A 23,440-nucleotide genomic window follows, 5' to 3' on the forward strand; every position below is an offset into this window, starting at 1 on the left:
TATATGTATCCACAAGTTGTTGCTTTCGTGGCTGTATTTCCTGAGAAGTCCTGCCAATCCTTTGAGGAAGGAGATGTGGCTTTGTATGAACAAATGAATGAATGAATGAATGAGTGGAGGTGTGAATAAATGAGTGAACAAAAGACAGAGGAAATCAAGAATAATGAAGAATATACTACAGACTTAAAAGGTCAGAGTTTACACAGGGACATCCTGTCCTGGGGGTGGCAGGGACAGGGCCCCCAAAACTGAGGCCCTGACATTAAAACACAAAGTGTGGTCTATGCACTGACCCCCAGGCAGGAGCGGTTCTATCTTCTCTTCTGCACAACAGGCCTGGCAACTTTCTAACAGAACAGTTTGGACAATACCGGCTAAGCAGGCTTGATGCTCATGGACATCCTAGATACAAGAACAAGCAACCCAGTTTCCATTACAGAACTCCAGGAACTGAGATGGTTAATTAACATGTCAATTAATGAGACTTGAGGGTTTCCTTCCCTGTTTGAAAACCCCCCAGGAATGCTCCTTCTCTACAGACAGTCCAGATTCTTCAGTTATTATGGACCAAGTCTCATGCACAGGACTTGCTTCTACATAATTCTGAATGAGGGGCAGGCCAGGAGGGGAGGAGACAGCATGGTCACAGGAGAGGGGTCTGTCCAGGAGTCTGGGATGGTCATCAGGAAGAGAAATGTCCCTGGACACCATTCCCTCTCTGTCCCTGTGCTCGCCACCAAAACTCTGGCACGTACTGTGTCCCCAGGCACGTGGGCAGCGAGCACGGACATCTGCTCCATCTGCCGCGTGGCGATTAGGGGTGGACCTAAAAGAATCAGCATTCGGTTTGTGAATTTGCATAATGGGGCTCTGATCAGCTCTGGGTGCAGAATGGATAAACTCATGTTTCTGAAAAGCCTCGGACCAGACCTGGGGACATGCTGGTCACCCGGGTACTGCCGCCCGCAGCGCTCCGTCAGGGTGCCAGCGACCTCCCTGGCCCACATCAAGGGCGTCTGCATCCCCGAGAGGAAGCAAATGCCCTCAAAGGCAGTTGGCACCATCCCTGGCCAAGCTTCCTGGAAACACACCATTCATGTAGATGAAAGCGGCAAACGGATGCTAAATCCTGCTAACTCCGTCCTCCCCGGGAGCACGGTCGACTGAAGACGGTCCTGTGTTTAGCGAGCTGAGACGCGGTGTCACAGCCTTGGATAAATCCTCTGGATAAAGTAACGGAGAGAGGAAGAAAGGACCCTCGTTTAACGAGGGTCTCCCATGTGCCAAGCACTGTGCTGTCACTTCCACCATAGTGATGGGCCAGCTATGCGGTCCCCCACACGTACATCATTGTGCCAAGTCCCTTACCAGGTGCTGCAGACACAGGGGGAAGGAAACGGACACGTCCCTACCCTCAACCTCTTCATTGGTAAAACAGGACCTACATCTTAGGGCTCTTAGTACACCAAGGGGGGAAATATGCAAAATGCTTAGTGTAGCTTAGTGCCTGGTGCACGATGGTAAGTGTTCGATAAGCACTCAAGTCCCAGAACCCTCGCGAGAGGCATCAGTGTCCCCTTTTACTAACTAGCCTGAGCCACAGAGGTGACGTGACCTGCCTAAGGGCACCCAGACAGTAACTCGCAGAGCCTGGACTTGAACTCCGGCGTCTAGATCCCAGGTCCTGTGTTTCTTCATTCAGCTCCTGACTCTCAACTGATTGCCACGGGCCTGTGCATCATTTTTTTTTTTAAATATATTTTATTGATTCTTTCACAGAGAGGAAGGGAGAGGGATAGAGAGCTAGAAACATCGATGAGAGAGAAACATCGACCAGCTGCCTCCTGCACACCCCCCACCGGGGATGTGCCCTCACCAATGTACATGCCCTTGACCGGAATCGAACCTGGGACCCTTCAGTCCGCAGACCGACGCTCTATCCACTGAGCCAAACCGGTTTTGGCGACCTGTGCATCTTGAAGACACAGGGGGAGGATTCAATGGAGGCAGCTTACAGGTGGAGAAGGGGTGGGGGAGCCAGGACTGACCTAAATAATGGGCGCCGGCACCCAGGGTTCAGCAGCCCCGCGGGTTTTATTTGCTGAGTGGATATACCGACCAGCAAGCTGCCTCATCTCGGGATGTCTCTCTGACTGGGTGGACGGGGCCCCGGGCAGAGACAATGTGCAATGCCTCCAGTTCACTCCCTCCAAATCCTCCGGGCACGAAGAGGAGAGCAGATGCATACGTCAGCCGAGGAAGAACCGATTTCTTGGTTCATGTGGCCATTGCCTGGCCCAGCCAGCAACCACGAGTCCGTTTGAATTGAGCTCACTTCCCAACTAGTTAATTTTTGAAACCTTTGTAAAGCAAATGCATAGAAAAATGAGCAGTCCACTGTGATCTGGGGCCCGGGGTCGCTCAGTGAGACTTGGAGAGCGGCTCTTCTTGGCATCAGGCGCTGCCACCCCTGCCCTTGCCACCTGCTGGGGCCAGAAATACCCTCGGTCAGAGGGTCAGTCACTCCCAACGCACGCCCACCCTATTGGCTGGCAGGTGGGCCATTGTCAGGAGTGCCTGCTCATCTCTGGGCGTTCTGGCTACGTTCATGTCCTGTCCAAACGCACACACATGACAGGTGTGCTTTTGTCTTGGTTTTGAGTGGGCAGGATCATTGCACGGGTGTGCGTGTGCTGGCGGATCATGCCTGCTGGGCAGCCCGGAAGTGGGGTGGCCCAAGTGTCCTGGGTCGCTAGAAGGTTGGGCCAGTGACTATATCTCTGTAAGCCTCAGTTTCCTCATGTGTAAAATGGGGACAGTGACAACCTCCTAGGATTATTGTGAGGATTAAATCAGTAAGGCACGTGAAGTATCTAGCTGTGCCTGACACACAGTAAGTGCCCAGTGACAGCTGGCAAGAGGATGACAGAACGAAGCAAGCAGGCTCTCTTTCTGTCTGAAGAGACGATTCCTCAGCCACACCGAGCATTCAAATGCTCATCCAGAAGGCAAGCGACTCCCCCTGGGAGCCAGTCCTTCCCACCCAGCCCGGGCGCATCTGAATACGTGGCAAGGCTGCTCTGAGAACCGGAGGAACAGATGGAGGGAGCGCCGAAGCTGCCTCGCGCATCTCCAGGATGATACACAGCGAGCGAGGTCCAGCCCCCGATGCCCCTCTGCCAACCCAGACCGCCTGCCTGGACACGTGGGAGGGGCAGAGCCAGCCTGGCAGCCTCGCTGACGTCTGACCACGCCCCGTGGGGCTGGCTTCCTGTGACTCCTGGCTCCTACACCGAACACGTACGGGCTGGAAGCGGTGGAGATGGTGGTCTCCACCTGAGGACAGGACACTCGGGTTAAGGACCTCAGCCAAGTGGCTGCCCTAGAACTGGGTATGGAGAACAGCAAGGGCTCCCTTTACTGAGCACCTGCTATGTGCCAGGCGCTTCTCAGACGATGGACACACGTCACTTCCGACCCCAGAGCCATTCTGCAAGACCCCAACTCATGTCTCAGGGGCGGCAGGTTATCTCAACAGACTGCACAGTGAGCTCCGTGAGGGGCGGGGCGTGCTGGCTTGTCCACAGCCACCTCCCCACAGCCCGGCATGGCGCCTGGCACACAGTAGGTGCTTAACGATGGAGTGAATTTGACTTTGAACAGCTCTCTGTTTGGAAGGCCTGATCTGAGGTACTGCTTTGACAACACCCAACCAGGAGCGGGCCCCAAGAACAACATAAATGGGAGTTCTGGACAAATCTTAGTTCTCAGACAAGTTGCTCCTCCTTCCCCTCCATCTCATTCTTCTCATCTGAAAAATGGGGTTGTTGGGAGGGTTGAAGAAAGTGCACGTAAATCCCTGAGCAAATCCAGGCAGAGAGCTGGGCCCTTGCAACAGCAGCTGTTGCTACCCCTGCTGTCACTATTATTATAGTCACGACTAGTTGTGGGCAGCTCTGCATTTTCAAGAGGTCATCGTTTCTGGGCCCTGAGCACAGTCTAGAGCCAATCGCCAGCCACCGAGCTCAGAGCTTGGACCGGGATCTGCCCGGGGCCTGCTCCCTGCTAGGCTGGGCTCAGCTGCACAGGCCTCAGCTCCGGTCCTGTGCTGGGTAACAGGCTGGGTATCATTGCTGCCTCTGTGGGGAGGGGACCCCTTAGCCAAGCTGCTGGGCTCCTGGGGACCACCAGTCGCTGGGGCTCTCACCCAAGCATCCTCAGGGCCTGACGCACTCGAGGTGTACTTCTAGCCTCCAAGCTGTGAGGGGTGGTAGGGGGAGATGGGAAAGTCGAGCCAGTGTGAGGTGGAGAGCGGTGGGCGATGGTGCTGGAAGGCAGCTCATGAGCGGGGCCTGGAGGTCATGCTGGGAAGTCTGCACTTGATCTAGAGAATAGTGGGGGTCGGGGGTGGGTGGAGGCCCCTGGGTTGGCTAAGGTGCTGCCATGTGTACCTGAGTGTGTGAGTGTGAGTGTGAGTGTGCATTCGTGGCTGGACTACAGGCTGCTGGGGCCCACCTCCCTCCAGCTCCTCCATCCACAGAACCCGCCCAACGACTACTCATTTACTCCTCCATTCAGGCATCACACTGTCTAACTAACCAGTTGGACTCCTTAGCCAGGCATTTGAGACCTTGTGCCAGGCTCCTGCCCTCACCATTTCCCACTGTTCCACCTCCGTCCCCTTTCATGGGCTACAGAGACACTGGACTTAATGCTCCCAGACACTTGGGAGAAGCCCGCCTTGGCCCTGCTGACCGACCTTCCGGAACGCCCTTCCCTCTACTCCACTGGATGACCCGACCATCATTCAAGGTCTAGGTCTTCTGCAAAGTAGAGCTTGTGGGTAGAAGTGAGGGCTCTGGGGCCAGATGTCCTGGGGTCGAGTCCTGGCTCTGGCACTTAGGATACCTGGGGGTCGCAGTTTCTCATCCTCGAAGCCAGGAGAACAGCCCCCAGGGTTGCTATGATATCGAGATCCTGCTGGAGGTGCTTGGCATACAGCCTGGCACGCAGTGAATCTGACGCTGGCTCATGAGCTCATCAGCACAGGCCTGATGCCCTCACCCAAAGGCCAGCTCTTCTACCTTCCTGAGCACTTAGAACGCACGCGGGGGCCAGAGAGATGGGGGTGGGGGTGGGGTAGAGGCAGATCCCGCAAACACAGAGTTCAGGGTCTAACCCTGGGGCTGGAAAGTGGCCACAAAATGACAAGCTCCTCTACCTACATGGCACTCACCAGGTTCCCTGTGCACAGTAGGTCCTCAGAGGAGTTTGTAGGAAGAAACGGTTACTGAGTGTGCCCAAATCAGGGCGGGTACTTTCATCCTCATCGTCTCATTTCAACCTCCCCACGAGCCTTCAAGTGTTCTAAGTCCATGTTCAGATGAGGAAGCTGAGGTTCAGAGAGGTTAAATGACCTCCCCCTGGTCCCACAGCCGGTCAGGCCCCAAATCCAGGTCCGCCTGACATCAAAGCCCCACTTCTTTCCAGCGGGCCGTGAAGATGCAGGGGAGGGAGCAGCGACCAGGAGAGAGGCAGGAAGGCAGCTGCTTTGGGAACCATCTCCCAAAACTGAGGTGCAGGGACATCTCAGTGTCTCACGAACCAGCCCTGCCACCCAGGGGCCACCTGCCTCCCTCCCCCAGCTTCCAGCCTCACTTCCGGTTGCCACAGCCAAATGGAAAATGGTAATGGATTCAGCTTGATCCGTAGGGGAACTGAAGATTTGGCCTGCATTACCGACCTGAAGTTAACATGTAATTTATGCTAATTGCAGCCAAAGACAGGCCTTTCTCCTCTAAATTGAGAATCGGTCCTATTAATAAGAGCACGTCGCTCCCGGTAATGAGGAGCCTGGCAGATGGTCTGCTGCATGGGCTGGGGGAAAGATGACTAGGAAAGGAGCAAAATGATGACAGCACAGAGAATGACAACTTTTCAAGAGCCTCCCCCGGGGGCAGGGGGGGCAGCTTTAGAGAGCAAGGGGAGTCTGCAGCCACCCCTGGGCCTGCAGGGACCTCAGCCTGGAGGCTGTTAGAGGATGTGTTGACCAGGACCCAGCCTGGGGTGCCTGCCTGACCTCCTGCCACTGCCCAGCGGGGACATTAATTTCTTGCTGCACATGGAGAGATGGATGTCCAGGGAGGCTGTGTCCTTGCCTAACCCAGGCTACCCAGAGGCAGGACTCAGAACCAGGTCTCAGCTGACAGCAAAGCCCATGCTTTCCTTTCCCCAATATGAGTCTGGGTTACTGTTAGAGTCTGGGTTACTGTTGGAGTCTGGGTTACTGTTGGAGTCTGGGTTACTGTTGGAGTCTGGGTTACTGTTGGAGTCTGGGTTACTGTTAGAGTCTGGGTTACTGTCGGAGTCTGGGTTACTGTTGGAGTCTGGGTTACTGTTGGAGTCTGGGTTACCGTTAGAGTCTAGATTACTGTTAGAGTCTGGGTTACCGTTGGAGTCTGGGTTACCGTCGGAGTCTGTGTTACCGTCGGAGTCTGGGTTACTGTTAGAGTCTGGGTTACTGTTGGAGTCTGGGTTACTGTTGGAGTCTGGATTACCGTTAGAGTCTGGGATACTGTCGGAGTCTGGGTTACTGTTGGAGTCTGGGTTACCGTTAGAGTCTGGGTTACTGCCTGGCAACTATTCACTCCCCTGCACTATGGGCGGAGTGCACTGCCCCACCCTACACCCAGGGCTCGGCCATCCTTTGCTTTGGCGAGCAGAACATGTGGAAGACTAAAAATTGCCGAGCCCTGGCTGGTGCGGCTCAGTTGGCTGGAGTGTCGTCTCGTACACCAGAAGGTTGTGTGCGGGAGGCAACCCTTTCACATCCATGTTTCTCTTTCTCTCTTTCCCTGCCCCCTCAAAAATCCAAGTTTTAAAATCGCCAAAAATTCTTTGCCACTTCTCCCACCCAGAAGAGGAATCGATTCCCCTTTGGTCCCTTTGAATCTGATGAGGCCTGTGACTTGGTTTAACCAACAGAACGTGGCAGAAGAGCTGCGTTCTAGAATCTCGGCCTTCGGAGGCCTTGCAGGTTTCACTCTTGCCATCTTAAAAGGCTGCCTAGAGAACACATATAAGGGAGTCAGGCAGTCCTCCCGGGGGTTAGAGGTCTGGGGAGGGACTGAGGCGCCCTGGGCTGCGGCCAGTGCCCACGGCCAGACAGTGAGTGGGATCGACTTGGATGGCCCAGGCATTCCAGCTCTGAGGACAATTGCCCGAGTGAGACGAGGAGAGGAACTGCCTGGTCAGTTCGTAGGATTGCGACAAGTAATCAGTTATGGCTGTTTTGAGCCACTGTGTGGGCAGGTTGTTTGCAGTGATAATTAACTGATACAGAATGCTAGTAGATACGACGCGAGCACAGGTCTGAATGTGCATGTGTGGCCTGGCTTGGCTCTGCACTCTCGAGATAAAGCGGAAGAGCATGCCCCGGTGGCTGCTGCCCTTCAACCTCACCCGGACAAAGGCACGTGGAACAGATCCGAGCCCAGCCCGCAGTCTGGGCCCAAGCCTATGCCACTTACAGCCAGAAACCAGAGGCTATTCTAGATCCTGGGCATGAAAATACCTGTGTTTGGGGGTGGTTTGTTATGTGGCATCACTGTAGCACTAGCTGACTGATACACCCATCCTGCCTCTCTATATCCCACACGTTTTCATAGCAAGGACTGGGTTCTGTGTGAGAGACAGTCCCCCCATTTTTCCCGAGAGAGACTGCGGCGATATAGGTATTATTTGCACAAAGCTGCAAGAAGACGGAACATGGCGTTATGCAGTAGAAGTCAATGGCATTTCTGCAGCTCAACAAAGCCATTTACTGGAGAGGATGAAGAGCTAAGGATGGGGAGATGTTGGGGGGATCCACGGGGTTCCTCCCAGCAGGCCATGAGGTCCCAGGTGGATTATCTGTGGCAGGTAGAGCAGGAAAGGCAGGCAAGGGATGCCTTTTTGACCTGCTCTGTCTCTGCTGAGGCCGGGCAGGGGAAGCGAGTATATAGAAAGGGAAGGCACCACGCTCTCCTCGGGAGGAATGGAAGCCCACCTTCACCAGAGCTCCAGATCCAGCCTCCTCGGTGGTTACTGCCTGACCTCCGACCCCAGGCTGGATTTTCCTGCTGAAAACAGCTCAGCCTCCCCAGGGCCTTCTGCAGGGTGGTCCCAGGTCACCCAAACTGGGAATGGGACACTGTTTACTGCTGTGGACAAAACCAGGTGGAAAGGAGGCTGCTGAGAGCTACAGGGGGCCTCAGGGTCCTCCAAAACGGCACAGAGAAGGTGGTGAGGCCAGCGCAGGGCTCACACCCAGGGCTTGGCCCTTCCACACTGAATGCTGAGGACGGCTCGTCCACCTTGCCTTTGCAACCGAGAAAACAGCTCTGATCCCCAGTCCATTTAGCAAAAGATAAAAAGAGCAGGGATGAATCACACTGCTGGGCCCCAGGGTCTCTCCCATGCCCCCTGGTGACGCCAATACTGAAAAGAACCCCCGTCAACCCTGCCTCCTCGGGCTGCTTCAGGCCCGGCCACGGCGGACAGCCCCACCCCTCCTGGCTTGCAAGCAACGGTCAGCAATCAGATCGCACGCTGGTGTTGACCACGGGGAGTGGCCTTAGGGTGGCAGACACTCTGAAGAGCAGAAGCTGCACTGGCGTCCTTGAGCTGAATTTGGTCCATGAGGGGTTTGGCAATTTGCACAAATACTATACATGGGGTACCTGGCTTGCTCTTCAAAGCAAGTGCGTGGTGGGAATGACCAGCTCTGCTTTATAAGTGGGGAGCTGAGGCTCCGGGAGGCGTTCGGGGAAGTCCCGAGGGGGAATGCTGGGTGCACCTCCAGCCCCGCTCCCACCCACCCTCGCTCTCAGGTCTACGACTCCCTGTCTCCGTGGCTTCTCTTGCCTTTAGCGCCCTGCTGCTGCTACGCTGCACCAGGAGAGAGGTCAGTCTGGGTCAAACACACAGTGGGCCACTCCCAAGTGCCCCAAGCTCTGCACCACAGTCGCCCACCCCCCTCCTACGGCTGCCTCTGCGGAAAGACCTGTCCCAAAGCCGCATTCTGCCCTGGAGACCTCTCCCACCCGAGGCCGGAGCAGTGGCACCCGAGCTTCCCGCTCTCGGCACAGAAGTATGCCGTTGGAGGTCAGAGCCACTCCCAAAGGCACCTGCAGCGAAAACATGTTTACCTGGAACCTGTGACTGAGGCCTTATCTGGAAAAGGGGTCTTTGCAGATATAACTAAATTATGCAAATGTAATCCGTTAAGGACCCTGAGGTGAGGTCATCCTGGATTTGGTGGGCCCTAACTCCGAAGACACCGTCCTTAGAGGAGAAGAAAGGAGAAGGTGATGTGAAGACGGAGGCAGAGAGAGGAGGATGCACCTACACGCCTAGGGACACAGGGAGAGCCGTAAGCCCCGCAAGTCGAAGAGGCAAGGCAGGACCCTCGCTGAGTGCCAGAGGGAACGTGGCTCTGCCCACAGCTCAAATTTGAACTTTTCGTCCCCCTCCTCCTCCCATTCAAGAACGTGCATTAGGACGCCAAGGCCAATGTCATGACTACAGGACTCACATCCACTTTCATTCATGTACAGAAAAAAATAATTGATTTTCCAAAGGACTTAATGATGTTGTCTATTTTCAAGCGGTTTGAAACGGTGAGCTGTTATTTCTGAAAGCTGAGAACACATTCACAGACGCACGACTCCAGGTCCCAAACCTTTGGACGAGGCGTAAACGTGGGGAGGGTGTTCGCCTGTGGCAACAGCCAGACTCACCTTTCTCCTGAGCCATCTCGTGCAGGCAGAAGTAGATGACTCTGGCTCCCAGGCTGAAGCCAATCAAAGTGACAGGCCGCCGGCCCTGGGGGGGAGAAGGACACAGGTGTCTGGGAGGGGACACGGCTGGTTCTAGCAGAACATCAGCTCTGAAGAGGGTGGCCCCTGCCCACTCCTCAGGTCCTGCCGTGAACTTGATGAATGATGCATGTGCCTCTCCCGCCACCGCCCTCCCCCCGAGCTCCGATGGCTCAATCAGGAGAGTCAGGGCCCTCGTTCACACAGGAGCACACCTGACACCGGAGTCGGCTGCCTCCAAGGCCCACAGGCAGCCCCTGGCTGGGTTAATTCCCTTTCATCTCCAACCATAATCCAGCTGCCATCTCTTCTGCCCCCAGAGACAGGACTCATCTACCTCGTGGCAAATGACTGCAGGGAGGTGGGGCCTTTCTGGAGCTGGGGAGAGGAGGTGGAAGGTACCCCAGATGTGAAGGGAAAAAGCAGAGTGACATGGGAGGGCCAGCTGTTCTCTCTCTAGACAGGCAGGTGGGGCATGAAATACTGGCCTTACGTGATATGCGTAGGGAGTAAAGTTAGACGTAAAGAGGAACTTTCTGACTAAAGAACTTGTAGAAAAGGCAACACATAAGAAAAAGGAAGTTATCTGGGGTATCTGGGCACAGGCTCTGCTTGGAAGGAGAGGGAAGGACCAGATGAGCTCCAAGGCCCAGTCCAGTCTCACCGGTCTATTCCTTTTCCTTGTTTTGGCGCCAATACATGTGCCCACCTCCATCTACTGCCATAGACAACCATTAAATAGGACTCCAGCTCTGCAGGACCCTGGTGGCGGAGGCTGCTACTCATCTCCCAACACCCACCCCCCCGCCCACGTCCATGGAGACAGAACTGAGTTTTCCTGGGCTCCCAGCCACAGAGTACGTTTGTAACTCCCCTGTAGCGAGGGACGGCCACAGGGCTGAGTCCTGGCCAGCGGTGTGAAGGAAGCACCTGGTGTGACTTCCAGGCATGCCCTTCACTCCACTTGCCTGCCTCTGACGGTTTGGGACGTGGATGTAACCTGGGACATATTACATGGTATTTGGACCACTGATGATCTGCTCAGAGGGGAGCTCTATACTTCTTCTTTTTTTAAAAAAAAATATGTTTTTATTGATTTCAGAGAGTAAGGGAGAGGGAGAGAGAGATAGAAACATCAATGATGAGAGAGAATCATTGACCAGCTGCCTCCTGCACGTCCTACACTAGGCATGTGCCCTGACCGGGAATCAAACTGTTACCTGGTTCATAGGTCAATGCTCAACCACTGAGCCATGCCGGCGGGCGAGAGCTCTACACTTCGATGAAGAAACACCTGGCTTTGTCCTTACCTGTGGGTGCCTCTCTTATCCAGTCCTCACCTACTTACCTGCTAGGGATGCACAGTCCATAATTCTTACTGGTCTGTCCTAGGGTACTTTTGTGACTTGGGTTGGAGGAGCAGTGAAGATCACCCACTCTCCCAAAGCCACCGGGCTCCCTCCACACAGACGGATTTAGGGCTGACGTCTGTGCGCAAGTCAGCCCCCTCATTCCCCTCCGGGCCCCCAACTGTAGCCGTTCCCAGGTACCTGCTGCCGGGAGAGCAGGACGTGGGCCAGGTGCTTGCCAACCTCTGCTGACCGGTGGAGACAGACCCCCCAGGGGTTGTCGATGATGTTGGCGACGGAGAGGAGTGAGGCCGGCCAGGTCAGGGCAGCCGTAATGCCTGGGGAGGTGAAATGTCCGTGATGAAGGCAGTGGGGGTCCTTTAGGGGAAGGGGTTGGCTGGCTACTGGATGCCCGAGTGAGTGCGTGTGTTATCTCTACCTCGGAACCTGTGAGTTCTCCCAGGGTTGTCAAACTGCTAACTAGCAGAGAAGAAACTTGAAGCCCATGCGTTTCTGACACATGGACTAGATCCCTTCTGCTCAGGCACCTGTCATGTGGGAGATTCCAAAGATGACCCCACTTTGTCCCTCCACCTGGTACCCTCCCTCTTAGCCTGGTAACTCTGCAGTGTCCCGCCCCTGCCCTGCCCCTCCACTGTGGGGTCAGCCATGTGACTTGCTTTGGCCAATGAGATGCTACTAGATGTGAGACGTCAAGTGGACTTGTGCATGGAGGCCAGCCTCCCATGTACGCCACCACTGATGTGGGCTAGCCTGCTGATCCCAGGAGGAGGAGGAGAGACAAATGGGACAGAGCCAAGTTGCCCTGGTTACCCCAGCCCAGGCTAGCTAGATCGGTGGACAGTCAGCTGATGCACGAGCAGACCCAGCAAAGATCAGCCAAATGCAGCCTCCTGACTCCGGAGCTATTCTGATAAATGACGGTTATTTTAAGTCACTGAATTTTGGGGTGACTTCTTATGCAGCAATAACCAACCGATACATTATATGATAATGGGATTGGCCGTTTACCTGTCGCCTCCCCACAAAGACCCTACACTTCTCACAGACAGGAATTCAGTGTCTTAACCTCTCCATGTTCCTACGGGCCAGCACAGTGCCTGGCTCCCCTGGGGCCTCAGGTACGCCAAGGTTTGGTACCAGCGTGGGTTGGGAGCAGGGGGCATGCTGCTGGCGGTGGAGACAGGAGGACTTACCAGACAACACTGTGTACTTCAGGGCCTCCTGGGCCACTATGTTTGCAAGACCGCTGAGGATGGTCTCCAGGGCGTTGCCGAGCTCCATCAGGTACTTGGCCTCCCAGGCTAGGCAGTACTGCTCGCAGCTGCGTGCCAGGGCAGCCCACGGAGCGCTGAAGGTGCCTGGGGAGGACACAGGTAGGTGGGGTCTCTCCTGTCTGTGTTAGAGGATGCCCCGCCCCACTTTCCCAGACAGGGGACCACTCACCCTCGGGGATGGACAAGAGGCCGATGGTGTGTACTCTATACATACTGCTGAGTGGATGGATTTATTGATGGGTGGATGGGTGGGTGAACGGGTGGACAGATGGATATAGATGGATGGACATTAGGATGCATGGATAGTTGGATGGATGACTGATGGAAGGATAGATGATGGACGGATGTGTAGGTAGTTGGGTGGATGGGTGAATGGATAGACAGTTGTATGAATGGATGATGGATAACAGATGAATGGATGAGTAGAGGGATGTGGAATGAAGTCTCCTTACTTCTCTGAGCCTCAGTTTCCTCCTCTGCAAAATGGGGCTCCCTTACCCACCCTCTAAAGATATACACAGGCAAGAGCCAGGGTCAGGCCCACAGCAGCAGGCCCGCTCAGCCAACATCTACCCCCTCTACACCCTTGTCCACTCCACTCTGGTCCTCACGGTATTTGCCGGATGCCAGCCACCCCGTGATGGCAATGGTGATGTGCAGCTGCCTGCCTTCCGTCAGAGGCAGAAATGTGAACTCCTCAATGGCCCCGACACGCTTCTTCATCTTGTATCCTAAAGACCCAGACACAAAAATGAGAATGGAGGTGACCTGGGGTCCCAGGGAGTGTTAGTCAGAGTGGCTCTCTGTGTTCACAACTCACACAGTGAGTGCCGGCCATGTGCCCTGCCCTTGGACACATGTCTCATTTTTCAACTCACTAAGGTAGGTGCCATTATTGTCCCCAATAACAGATGAGGGTAAGAGGCTTCCAGAGGCTGGCCTGCCCCCGAGTGGCAGAGCTGGGGTTGGAGCTCAGGCCCAGGCTCATAACTACTACTCCATCCAAACTCAGTCGGTTCTATGTCATTTTTCCTGCCCACGAACTTCAGGGGTACAAGACACTCCTTTCAGTAAAAGTGGATCAAACTGACCAAGATTCTCCATGTGGAAAGCGACAACCCATGTGAGGAGTGGAACAGGAATGTGGGGGGCTGCTGACACATATGGTTTGGGAAAACTCCCCCAGGAGATGCTGGTAAATGAAGAGTAGCCATGTGCTCTCTTACATGAGGAAGCCCAAGTGTCTCCGAGGAGGCCTGCTGGAAACTTCCTAAATGGTGACAAGCAGGTCCAATGAGACCTTACTCAGGACGTCTACATAGAGTAGACGTAAGTTTTCAAACGCAGCCCTTACACCAACCTGTGCCGAGCGATCGCCCAGTTCCCTGTGAAGCCTGCTGCTAGTTTTGACAGGGCTAGGACCCAGCGTGAGCGAAGCCGAGTGCTTCTCCTCCATCTCCCGGGGATCCATCACTGGGGAGAATCTGGGTGGGTCCTTTAGGAGCCGGGCCACCCTCCTCACTGCCCCCTCCTCTGGAACCTTACCTGTCAGACTAGCTCCAGCTGCACCGAACAGCGACGTCATGACAGCTATGCCGGCCACCGAGCCCAGAGCCGCTGCCCCAGCACTGCCAATGATGGTGGCGGCCCCGGCGGCAATAAGAGGGGCAGCTAGACCCCCGGTCACTCCTGCAAAGAAAGCAGAAAGTAGGGTAAAGGTGGGAGTGAGGACGTGGCCTGCTGGGTTATTCTCCCATCAGCTACCCACTGCCTTCCACAGAGGCACACGAATGAACACACTGCTGATGGAGCACCTACTATGTGCCCGGATACTCCTGCCAGCCAATCTCCTCTCCACTCCCAGCCTGACATCCCCCGTCACTCTGCACTGCACTGACCCACGTGCCACCACCTCAGCTTGAGCTGGCCTTACCGATCACTGTCCCGCCTCCGACGGTCGCCAGGCCTATCAGGAGATAGCGCTTCCATTTCCTCCGGTTTTCTTTCTTCTTCCTGGACGCCTCGGCCATTCTGAGGGAGAAGAGGTTGGTCCTTAGGGCCGGTTGTGCCTGGAACCCCTTGAGACCCCTCCGCCTCACCAACCCCCAAGCTGGGATCAATGCTGGGTATTGAGAACAAGGTACCAAGGTCACCCTGGGCCCATCGGTGCTTTTAAAAAGCTGAAAACATTCTAAAACCCAGCTGGGGAATCCCAGTGTGTGGGATGCACTACTTACCCAAAGGATCCATCCTAACAGGGTTGCAATTTGAATGATGGAAAGACAAAAAAATAACAATAACAGTAAAAGAAGCACAAAAATATCTTTTAACAGATGGACCCAGATGAGTACCAGATAGAATCACAGACTCCCTCGCCTCCCTCCTTCCTTCCCTTCCCCTTGACATCTGAGCTCGCCTCCTTCTGGGATATTTGGAAACCAATTTCTTTCAGAATAATCATTTCAAAGATGGGTTAGAGACATGTCTGCTCTGGAGACCTCGGCTGTGGGACAATAGCTAGAATTGTTCAGACTGGAAATGTAAAAGCTGTAAGATGTGGCAGGAAGGGAAGCATTTAGAGTGATTTGGGTCAGTTGAATCCTGAGAAGAGCCAACGTGAGTGCTCAGAGCGTCACTCAGCCCTGTTTTCCTGACGGACACCCGGTCCTCAGTGCTTTGGACACCAAGGAGTAGGACCAAGAGGTCATTAGGGGCACGAACTCCGAAATGAAGTTGGAGTTGGGACAATTCAATGTGTAGAGAGATAGCAGACGATGGTGATAAAAGAGGAGTGGTTAATATTGATTGCGGAATTCCTGCATGCTAGTTGTCATGCTTTATGTTTCATGTGGTTTATCTTATCCTTGAAGCCGTGTCACTATTGTCCCCATGTTACAAAGTCAGGGCTAAGATCCCCCCTCGAGGGGCTGTGGGATCGGTGAAGAGGAAGTCTGTCAACCATGCGGCACCATGGCACACGGCGAGTGCTGACAAACTGGCTCCTGCATCTTCCCGAGCCTCAGTTTCCTCTTTTGTAAAATGGGGACAATAACTCCTACCTCTTAAGGTAGTTGGTTTGTAAAGATTAAATCCATTCCTTCTTCATTCATTCAACCAACACACTGACTAAGAGTGGACGACCTGGGGGCCCTTCCGGGTGCCAGGGATCAGCAGTCTGGACAAATATCTGTTTCCTTCCTATCTCTTCCCTCATGAACTGCACAAGATGGTGAGAAATAGTCCGCCCTGTCCGGTCAGTGTGGCGTGGTGGTTGAGCACTGACCCATGAACCAGGAGGTCCCGGTTTGATTCCCAGTCAGGGCACATGCCCAACAAGGGGGGATAATAACAATACTTAATTCCCAGGGGTATGGTGAGAGCTCTGGGCAACAGTCCACATTCAACCCTGGCACGTTGTCATCTGTCTGGTGGTCTCAGCCTGCACTTCCAGACCATTAATTTTCAGGGGATGGGCTCTGGATCAACTGCATCAGAATCCCCAGAGGGTAGCCGTTAAAAGCACAGCTTTCCTGGGCCAGAGGCTCTGGGCGTGAGGGTGCGGAAACTACCTGTAACCAGCTCTCCAGGGACCTAGTTTCCTAGTTTGAGAACCGCAGGGCCTGACTTTCAGGGCCAGGCTGAGCCTTTCCTGCTTTCCACCCTCAGCAGCTGGCCCTGGGCTAGGCCCTGGAGGGTGCTCAGAAAGTGTTTCTTGAACAGAATCGAGTCATTCTGATCAGGATTGACCCTGAACCTCTTTCTGCAGTGATCTATCCCCCCACTCGCTGTCCACATCTATGAAAATCAGAGGGGCACGGGACAGAGCATAGGCCAATCACCATCGAGAATGAAATTCTGGCCTGACCAGTGTGGATAGGTGGTTGAGTATCGACCTATGAACCAGGACACTGACCTATGAACCAGGAGATCACGATTCAATTCCCAGTCAGGGCATATACCCTAGTTGTGTTCTTTGTCCCCAGTAGGGGGTGGGCAGGAGGCAGCTGATCAATGATTCTCTCTCATCATTGATATTTCTATCTATTCCTCTCTCTTCTTCTTTGAAATGAAATCAATAAAAATATCTTTTTAAAAAAAAGAATGAAATTCTGGTTGCAATAGCTATGTATGGTACCAGGTAAGGTACTAGAAATATTGGGGGAAACATGTGGTAATTTATATGATTATCTAAAGACTATGCTATACTCTTGAAACTAATACAAAAATCATATTGAATGTAAACTGTAATTTAAAGAAATAAAATTATTTTAAAAAAGAATAAAATTCTGGGGTATTAGAACAAATCTGGAATGTTATAACATTTTAATGATTACTACAGATTTGTTTTTAAGAACACAGTCACATTTTTGAGCTGGTGCCCTTGACATCTGTCAGCCCCGTCTGCTTCTAGATGGTTCCTGCAGTGACATCTGCACGTCTATGACAGTAATCATCATGTTTAGCTGAGCTTATGGAGGGGGAGTCTCATAGCCTCGAGGGAAGAAAATAACTAAAAAGTAAAAACAGTTCTTGAGGCTGTTGTATCTAAAGGTATGAATGCTAGTGTATCAAATCCGTTTTGCCAAGATTAGATGGACCATTACTCTAATCTCTAGCATTCTGCTTTGTATTATTGAAATGTTTATAAACATTTGCTGAGTCACTCTCTTGTGGCATTCACCTGAACTTCCAGTCTACTTCCTTATTTATGTAAGCACCTGAACGTCTTCATAACTGTTTTGTACACAACGCGAAGAGCTCTGCCAGTCATCATTAATTATCCCAGCGTTTTATTCCTGCTATTACTTCCCTTGTCTGAATGTCAACATGGAAAGCTGGAGACACTCGCCCTGAGTGACATCGCCGATGTGTCTGTCCTATAGTTGGAAGTGAGAGCTCCGAGCACAAATCCCAATTCAAACGAAGCTCTGTTCCTGTTATTGACTTTGCCTGTTGGTTAGGTACCATGGCAATCTCCCCATTCCTAGTCCCTGGCCACACTCAGGTTCTGGAAAGCCAGAGAGGACCCTGAGTTGGTGTTCCATGTCCGCCTTCCGACGACAGAGGCGGGCGTTTAAACACAGATCTGGGCCAAACCCCAGGCTGAAGCCACAGATGCTTAACCAAGAAGAGCAAGAGGTCCCACACGTCAGTTTCACTCCCTGCCAGCTTATCTCCCTGGGAGGGTGCTCCTTGCGCAGTCATCCTCACCCCACCCTCTTCTTAGTTTTAGTCATCTTCTCCAGTTGATGGAGAGGCAGAGCTTATCTCTGGGATATCTAGAGGCACTTCCTAGTAAAAGCTTAGAAAGCTCCATAAAAGAACTATCTTTACTGTTTCTTCAGAATTAAGGAGGGAACCAGGGCCAGTCAACCATGCCTAGAGGGATGCGGCAGTGACGTGCAGACTGGATAGGTGGTTGAGTCAGATGATGCCCTGACCACTGGCTGACCTTGGGCAAGTTAAGTCCCTCCTCTGACTTCCTGTTTCTTCCCCTGTGAAACCCTCTGGAGACTGTTAGGAACACCCAATGAGGAGACCTCGTGTGCTTACATCTAGTAAACACTCGTTAGAAAATTAGATGTTGACCATGTTCTTATGATGTGACCAGTGTCAACCTCCAGCAGGACTTTACCTAACGTTCACTGAGACCGACTACGTGCCAGGCACTGTTCCAAGCTTCTGATATGTATTCATTAATTGAATCCTCCTAACTGCCTAATGATGGAGATACTACCATTATCCCCAAGTCTGAGATGAAGAAACCGAGGCACAAAGGAGCGAAATCATCAAAGAAATGGGGAAAACTTGGATGGCTTAAGGACTCAGACAAGGAGCCAAGAACAGAAAGGAGGTACGTCACACCCTGAACCCCAGCTGCGAAGGATCACCTTGGGGTGCCGAGTGATAAGCTCACCTTGCAGAAACACAAAACCTTAGAGTTAAAAGAAACCTACATACAATCCGATCCTCTGCTTGTAGAAACTGGTGCTGGGAAAGCATCATGTCCAGGCCCACACAGAGACTGGGTAGCCGAATCAAACCAAGCACCAGGCTGAACACTTGCTGTGCTTCTCCTGGGCCTCAGGTCCTTCCAGAGACCACAGATAGAACCTGAGACGTCTCCAAAGTCCCTAACACTGAATTAAAAAATTCCACACGTGGAGTGTTTTTCTGAGGGAAGGGTTCATACATAGGGTTCATACAATAACAGCCACGATAACAGATACTATAGCAAGTAATGAGATTTATCAGCCAGTTGCTCTGTCCAAGGCCCATCTGAAGCACTTTACATGTATGAACTCATTTGAACCCCATGAGAACCCTATGAGCAGGGTGCTATTATTTTTTTAATACATTTTATTGATTTTTTTACAGAGAGGAAGGGAGAGGGAGAGAGAGTTAGAAACGTCGATGAGAGAGAAATATCAATCAGCTGCCTCCTGCACACCCCCTACTGGGGATGTGCCTGAAACCAAGGTATATGCCCTTGATCGGAATCGAACCAGGGACCCTTGAGTCCACATGCCAACGCTCTATCCACTGAGCCAAACGGGTTAGGACGCAGGGTGCTATTATTATCCCCATTTTGCAGATGAGGAAACTGAGGCCCAGAGAAGTGAACTAACTTGTCCAAGGTCACACAGCTGGTAAGTGGCAGAGCTGGGCTGTGTTAGAACTTCTACTGTTTCTACACATTCCCTGATCTGACTACCGGTATCATCAGAGCAAATCCTCTGGGTAATATGTTTCTTTCTGACAATAAGCTTTGCAATCGACAGCTGAGAGTTTCCTTCATTTCAAGGCACCCAAGACACTACAAATGTCCAATCCGTTTCCAGACGCTGAGCAGCCCTCGTGATGGTGGTCACTGACCTGGTTCTTTCTTAGCACGGCTCTGGGAGTCGAAGCAAGTCGGCTGTCAGGTTTTTAAAACAGCCCAAGCTTCGGCCTTTCTCAAGCAAACCACCTCTCCCTTTGCCCTCCAAACCCTGGCAGGAGGGCGGCTCCAGGTCTGAGCTTGGCTTCAGAGCTAAATTCCCAGCTGGGCTGAGCTGGCACGACCTGGCTGCTCAGACAGTCACCGTGGCCGAACAAAACCCAAGGCTGGCAGACGTGCCTGGTGCACGGAGCCCGCAATTAGGCTGTGACTGGATCGATTGATTGCTCTGGGATTAGACTCTGTGTGTTTAGCAAAGAGCTGAGCTCTGGCCAAGTTGCCCGGATAATTTCCCTCTACACACTCCCGACAATGCATAGATAGCACAGCTGGTAGGTCCCGGGGCACGTGGGCAGGGGGGAAGGGAAGGACTCACATACCGACCACTTGCTCATGCCAGCCCTGGGCCGAGCACCTTATAATATGGTCACATTCATTTTCCACAGCCACCCTGGGAGGACGCTATCCTTATTCCCATTTCACAGATAAGAATGTTGTATTTTAGAGAAGGGAGGGCACCTGCCCAAGGTCAAAAAGGCGGATGGATGTCAGAGGTAGGATTTGAACCCAGGCCACTCCGGCCCACGGACAAGAACCCGATGTGACACCGGGTGTTGGGACCACAGAATGTTCAAGTCACAAGCCCTCAGCAATTACCCTTCAATCTCCTTTTCCTAGAAATGAGGACTGAGGCCCAGAGAGGGGAAGTGACTTGCTAAGGCCACACAGCCAGTCTGGCTGCCTCGGGACTCTCTGTGTACTGTCTCTTAGTGGAAAGAGGGGATTTTTATCTGAAAAGTGCACTCAAGTGGCAGCTCTGGATTCCTGGCAGATGGGGCCAGTCTCAGGGCTCGCTTACTCAGATTCCTCCTCTTTGGTTTCCTTCAGGCTCTCAAGGAACGTCTCTTCCAGGAGATCCAGCTCCCCCAAGGGCAGGCGGAGGAGGGAGGTCACGTGGCAGATGAGGACCCGGGCCCGAGCATCGTATCGCCCTCGAAAGAGAGAAATAACACGGGCAGGGAGTCAGTTTGCCTTTAAGAACAGAGATGCTAACAGCAGAGTAACGGATAAAACCCAAACCCTGGAAACATCCTAAACACACAACCCAGGAGAACCAGTCAATTAAACAATAGCACAGCTTCCTGGATGGAATATGTGCAACTATTACAAATATTAATCATTTTGGTGATGTTGATTCTACCAATCCATGAACACGGTATGTGCTTCCATCTGTTTATGTCTTCCTCTGTTTCTTTTTTCAGTGTCCTGTAGTTTTCTACTTATAGGTCTTTTACCTCCTTGGTTAGGTTTATTCCTAGGCATCTTAAAAGCAAGGTAGTACTTTTTCACCAAATTAGCAAAGGTCATTTTTTAAAAAATCCCAAAGCTGTTAAGGAGGCGATGAACACGGTGATCAGGTGGGAGTGTGTAGTCTGACAATATTTATTTATTTATTTATTTATTTATTTATTTATCAAATATATATTTTTATTGATTTCAGAGAGGAAGAGCGAGGGAGAGAGAGAAACATCAATGATGAGAGAGAACCATTGATTGGCTGCCTCCCACATGCCCCACACTGGGGACTGAGCCCTGACAACCTGTGTCCTGACAGGGAATTGAAGTGACCTCCTGGTTTATAGGTCGACGCTCAACCACTGAGCCACGCTAGCCCAGTGAGTGTGCAGTCTGACAATATTTATATCAAAACCTTTAAAAATGTGCATCTCCCCCTCACCCCCAAATCATAGCGCCAGAAAGTAGAATGGTGGCTACTGGGGAGGAGGGGCGTTGAAAAGGGGGGGATGAGGAGCTATTGTTTAATGGAGACAGAGTTCCAGTTCTGCAAGATGAAGAGGGATGGTGGTGATGGTTCATCATGTGAATGTGCCTAATGCCACTAAACTGTACACTTAAAAATGGGTAAGGTGCTGAATTTTATGTTACATGTATTTTACCACCATTTAAAAAAATGGGAAGAAGATATGCATCCTCCTTGGCCCAGGAAGTCCAGTGCTAAGATAGGCTTCCACCCTGGATCTTTTTGACAAAGAGGGGAAATCACAAGGACCTAGTATCCAGCTGCTCTGCACCCACCTTTGTATAGGCTGTGTGATGATGTGCGCTGTCTAAAATGCACATCACAAAGTTTTGAGGAGAGGACACCTGTTCTATGACCAGCCCCAATGAATGTTACAGAATTGTCTCCTTTGCTGGGTGTCTGCGATGCTGGGCAACCCTATCTAATAAAGAGGGAATATGCTAATTGACCGTCACACCCTCACAAAGATGGCGGCACCCACAGCCAATAAGAAGGGAATATGCTAATTTGACTGCTACACCCTCAAAGATGGCGGTGCCCACAGCCACAAGATGGCGGTGCCCAATTCTCTCAGCCCTGCTGGGGCAGCAGGCATGCGGCACGGCCGGGCCTGCCCCCAGGTGAGTCTGGCTGCTCCGCGCACCTGCCTGGGAGTCCCCCAGTCCCCTCAGCCCCACAGCCACCCAGGGCTTGCCTGAGGTGCAGGCCAGCCTCGGATGGCAGCTGCCCAGCTGCCCAGGGCCACCCGAGGCTCAGGTAACCAGGGCTGGCCAAGGCTTGCGCTGCCGGCAGTGGCAGCAGTAGAGATATGATGGGGGCATCGCCTTCTCCTGATCACCAGGTCGCCTCCCGCCCCTGAGGGCTCCCGGACTGTGAGAGGGGGCAGGCTGGGCTGAGAGACGCCCCCTCCAGTGCATGAATTTTCATGCATCGGGCCTCTAGTAATATTATACTAAAGTAGTAGTGGCTAGCCTTTGACAAGATGCAGCCTCAAGTCCTGAAATTTGAGGTTTCCTTGAACCTTCCTTGAACTAGGGTCCTCAGAGTGAGCTACGGTCTGGCAGCATTTGCCCAGCTGCCCTTGGCTGCCTCCCTCGATGTGGAACTGTCTACGTGCTGGGGAACAGACAACTGCACGCTGTATCTTGGGGTTATTGGGCCAATTAAAGCTCCAAACAAAGGAGCTCGCTGTGCCTTCATAGGATCAGAGACCAGGTGATAACCGAGCTGTGGAAATTAACCAAGCCTTGGCCATGGTGGCTTAATTGGCGGCAATTATAATTAGTGACTAATTTTTATTCCATTCGTTAAGGCTGCCGTGGAACAGGCTGCCAGGGGCACAGGTAATCTCCCAGGGTATTCTCAGGCACGGGGCTCTAGAGTGGCAGCCTCGTGTAAGGGTCACTTCAAGGATCTTGGTGGCCAGGCTGCTGAACTTGGAGCTGACATCCCAGAGCTGCTGAGGGGTTGACAAAATTAGCATAAGACACTGAGCTCAGGGCTGACAGGCACTCGGTGAGGATCAGCTACGGTTAACATTACTCCCAGGGCCCAGCAGAGGGCCTGGCACATGCACCGGGTGCTCAGTTCCTATTTGCTGAATGGATGGTCCAGCCAGTGTTAATGCTGGTAACAAGTTGCATGACACTCTGGGATGCTGATGGAGAACCCAGCAACCAGGTGACAATGTTTGCATTTCACCACAACCGAAGACCAGTATCTCTCACCCTTCTGATTCATCAGGGAGGCAGGGCGTGCGATCCAGTCATAAAGACCAAGCCAGAGAGGGGAGCCAAGTTGGCGGTAGGGACTGCTCCGTCCCATGCAGCGTGCACCTCCGCAGGTCCCTTGGCCTAGAGTTGATGCTATCTTTGGCTTCAGAGTTCAGAGGGCAAAAACCACGATGCAGTTTAAGTCTCCAGGGCACCAACGCAGAGTTCACAAGGAGACCGGCTTTGCCTTAAATGGCATTTTGAACGTTTGAAAGGCAGTCCTGGGCTACTTAACCTACTGAGTAGGCTCTCTTCTCCTGCCAGTGGGGATGACAGGACCTGCCTGAGCAGCTGATCTGAGGATTAGATACTATGCAATACCTCACAAGCTATGTTCGGGACCTAGAAGAGCAACTAGAATACCTTGTAAAGATTGCCGACTACAAATAAAGCAGCCCCACC

General features: G+C 52.7%; 1 protein-coding gene across 3 annotated transcripts in view; it reads right to left on the minus strand.

Moving 5' to 3' along the window:
• TMCO4 (transmembrane and coiled-coil domains 4) overlaps window positions 1-23,440 on the minus strand; it is a 76,945-nt gene that overhangs the window by 31,473 nt on the left and 22,032 nt on the right. For all 3 annotated transcript variants that reach the window (XM_054720985.1, XM_028155457.2, XM_054720984.1), the window contains 7 exons: window positions 20,304-20,436; window positions 14,438-14,535; window positions 14,050-14,193; window positions 13,116-13,235; window positions 12,424-12,588; window positions 11,408-11,544; window positions 9,780-9,864 (listed from right to left, as the gene is read on the minus strand). In XM_054720985.1, coding sequence (XP_054576960.1) covers window positions 9,780-9,864; window positions 11,408-11,544; window positions 12,424-12,588; window positions 13,116-13,235; window positions 14,050-14,193; window positions 14,438-14,535; window positions 20,304-20,436 — 882 coding nt within the window. The remainder of the gene's footprint in view (window positions 1-9,779; window positions 9,865-11,407; window positions 11,545-12,423; window positions 12,589-13,115; window positions 13,236-14,049; window positions 14,194-14,437; window positions 14,536-20,303; window positions 20,437-23,440) is intronic.

The sequence above is a fragment of the Eptesicus fuscus genome, chromosome 9 (genome assembly GCF_027574615.1).
Source record: "Eptesicus fuscus isolate TK198812 chromosome 9, DD_ASM_mEF_20220401, whole genome shotgun sequence".
In the NCBI taxonomy this organism is placed as follows: Eukaryota; Metazoa; Chordata; class Mammalia; order Chiroptera; family Vespertilionidae; genus Eptesicus; species Eptesicus fuscus.